Below are 3,004 nucleotides of genomic sequence, written 5' to 3'. Positions count from 1 at the left end.
TATGACGTATTACCATCCACGTCACCGTGCGTGGCCTGACGTCATTATTGCGCGCCGGTTGTAAACAGAGGAATGTAGTTTATCCGGAACTTGACCGGGTCGGTACCGGTAGGTCCTGCTGGAGTCCAGCTGACCTGGAGCAGCGGACTGGTTCGGTTCGGTTCGGTTCAGGAACTGTCCGGTTCGGAGAGTTATTCCGGGTCATGCTTGGTTATTTGAACGGAACCTGAAGATCGACCGGCTTCAGTCTGAGCTGACCCGGTTCGGCACGCTATCATCATTATCAGAACCGAGTCGGAACCTGGGCTCGAACTCAGCCAGCTGTTTCCCTTCGGAACCAGGTGAGTTCTGCTTCCGTCTTTCAGATGGTCAGGAGGTTCTGGTTCTGCTCCCAGACCCGGTTCGGTCCATCATAAAGCTTTAGGCTGTTCTCACCAGGTGAACTGGACCGGCGGAACCGGGCTTACAACCAGCTGATTACAGGTCCATAAAGGTTCTGTTCAGAAGTCTGTCATCTGGTTCTGGGCCGATCTGTTCAGAACCAAACAGATCAGATAAACTGAGCCAGAACCTCCTGGAGGACATCTGGATCCAGACCCGGTCTGATGAAACCAAAGCAGAACCTTTCTGATTCCGGATCATTTCGGTTTCGGTTATGGCAGCATCATGCTGCGGGCTGAACTGGTGGTTCTGACCCAAAACGTGGAGATGAACTGGAACCGGGTCATCAGACTGATTAAACTGGTCCTGAGCAGAACCGTCCAGAACCAGCAGGAGACTGGGCCAGTCCGGTTAAGAGGTTCTGGTGGGTTCTGGGACCGGTTCCCGTCCAAATAGAACCAGAACCAGAGATGTGGTAGGAGCTGATGACAGGTCTGTGGTACCGGGTCGGGTTCTGTTCTTGCTGAAGGTTCTGTGTGGTTCCAGAATGCGATCCAAGATGGCTGCCCTGTTCCTCCTCCTGGTTCTGGTTCTGGTTCTGCTCCTCTTCCTCCAGCGGTTCTCCTCCTCCTCCTACCGGCCGCCGCCGCACCGACCCGCCTCACACAGAACCGGACCGGCCCGGCCCGGTTCCTCTGAAGGAGACGGACTCCAGTATGGAGTCATGTTTGATGCTGGGAGCACTGGGACCAGAGTCCACGTGTTCCGGTTCCGGATGGAGAACCAAGGTACCGGGTTCTGGTGGTTCTGAAGCATCTAACCACTGTTAACTGGGACAGACTGAGGTTCTGGTTCTGGTCGTGCTGAACTGGGTTTGGTCCTTCTCCTCAGGGTTTCCCAGTCTGGACCGGGAGACGTTCCGGGCCATAAAACCGGGCCTGTCCGCGTACGCCGACGACCCGCAGAAGGTCAGAGGGGAAACTGGGTCAACCCGGTTCGGTGATGGTTCTGATCGGTGTCGTCTCGTCTCTGCAGTGCTCCGCTGGCATCATGGCGCTGTTGGACCTGGCCCGGTCCGTCGTCCCCCCGTCCCAGTGGACCAGAACCCCGGTGGTTCTGAAAGCCACGGCCGGCCTGAGGCTGCTGCCTGGAGACAAGGCCGAGCAGCTGCTGGACCAGGTGAGGTTCTGACCCGGTTCTGGTTCTGTCTGGTTCTATTTGACCCGGGAGCTTTGGCTGTAAGGTTCTGGAAGAACCCTGGAGGTTCTGTCCGGTTTGGTTCTGATGGTCGAAATCTGCCCAGCGGTTCTGGTCCCAGTGGAGCAGCTGTGACCCGTTCTGCTGGTTCTGGTTCTGATCCGGTTCTCTTGTTGTTCAGGTGAGGGCGCTGTTCCGGGAGTCTCCCTTCCTGTCCGCAGAGGACGGCGTGTCCATCATGGACGGAACCGACGAAGGTACGTCTGCTCCAGAACCGGGTCGGTACCGGGGCGGATCAGCCGGTTCTGGGACCTGTGGAGGTTCTCCAGAACCCGCTCAGCATATGGGAAACGGGTTCTGGTCCATCGGGTCAGAACCAGAGCATTAGTAGACCGGACTGGACATCGTTTATTAGGAGGGCCATATGGGCCTGGCGACCCGGGCCGGTACCGGTGGTACCGGTGCTGGAGGAGCCATGTGACGGCAGATAATCCGTCAGATTAACGGACGGTGACACCAGTTCTGAACCCGGTTCTGACCCATATGGACTGCTTATGAACGACTTTAAAAAGATTAGGTTCTGGAGAACCAGCCCGGTTCCAGAACCTGGGATCACTGGGTCGGGATCTGGACCAGGAGGTCAGAACGACCAGAACCACCCGAACCTGGAGGAATGGTTCTGGTCCAGTCCGGTCTGGCTCGGTCTGGTCCAGCTGAGAGCAAATGCTCCTGGAGAACTCCAGAGCCGACCCAATACCGGGTTCTGCCTCCAGCTTCAGTCAGAACCTTCAGAACCAAGAGGCGGAGTCTGGATGGGTTCTGGTGACATTTCAGAACCTGACCCGGTTCTTCTTCTCTCCTCAGGGATCTCAGCCTGGATCACCATCAATTTCCTGACAGGTGAGCAGAAACAGGAAGTTCTGATCCGATCCGACGCCTGGAGGACCGGTGGTTCTGAAGAACTGGGCTGGTTGATCTGGAGCTCTGAAACCGGTTCTGATAAAGATGTGTTCTGGTTCCAGGCGGGCTGCAGGGTCCGGACCGGCCCACCGTTGGGATGTTGGACCTCGGCGGCGGCTCGACCCAGATCACCTTCAGTCCCCGTCATGAAGTGAGGACGGTTATTACATGACCCGCTTTGTTCGCCTCGGTTCTGGTGGTCAGCAACCCAGAACCAGAACCAGAACCAGAACCAGAATCTGTTGTTCTCTCTTCATTACAGAAAACCATCCAGATGTCACCAACCGATGACATCAGATCCTTCCAGATGTTCAACCGCACACACACCGTCTACACACACAGGTACACACACACAGGTACACACAGGCACACACCATCTACACACACAGGTACACACACACAGGTACACACACCATCTACACACACAGGTACACACACACAGGTACACACACCATCTACACACACA

At 56.3% G+C, this 3,004-nt stretch overlaps 1 protein-coding gene across 1 annotated transcript; it reads left to right on the top strand.

Moving 5' to 3' along the window:
* Positions 1 to 355: 355 nt before the first annotated feature.
* On the top strand, positions 356 to 2,931 carry LOC106941346 (ectonucleoside triphosphate diphosphohydrolase 6-like; the record flags this gene model as incomplete). The annotated part of the gene is made up of 7 exons (XM_015024329.1): positions 356 to 1,169; positions 1,273 to 1,349; positions 1,417 to 1,560; positions 1,760 to 1,835; positions 2,443 to 2,478; positions 2,601 to 2,689; positions 2,801 to 2,931. Coding segments are annotated over exons 1-7 (794 nt in total), but the record flags the coding sequence as incomplete, so codon positions are not given.
* Positions 2,932 to 3,004: the final 73 nt, after the last annotated feature.

Source organism: Poecilia latipinna, unplaced genomic scaffold, assembly GCF_001443285.1.
Source record: "Poecilia latipinna isolate Pla-1442-1.1 unplaced genomic scaffold, P_latipinna-1.0 Scaffold3619, whole genome shotgun sequence".
NCBI lineage: Eukaryota > Metazoa > Chordata > Actinopteri > Cyprinodontiformes > Poeciliidae > Poecilia > Poecilia latipinna.
The sequence above is the reverse complement of the archived record's forward strand: the minus strand, read 5'-3'. Positions and strand labels throughout refer to the sequence as shown.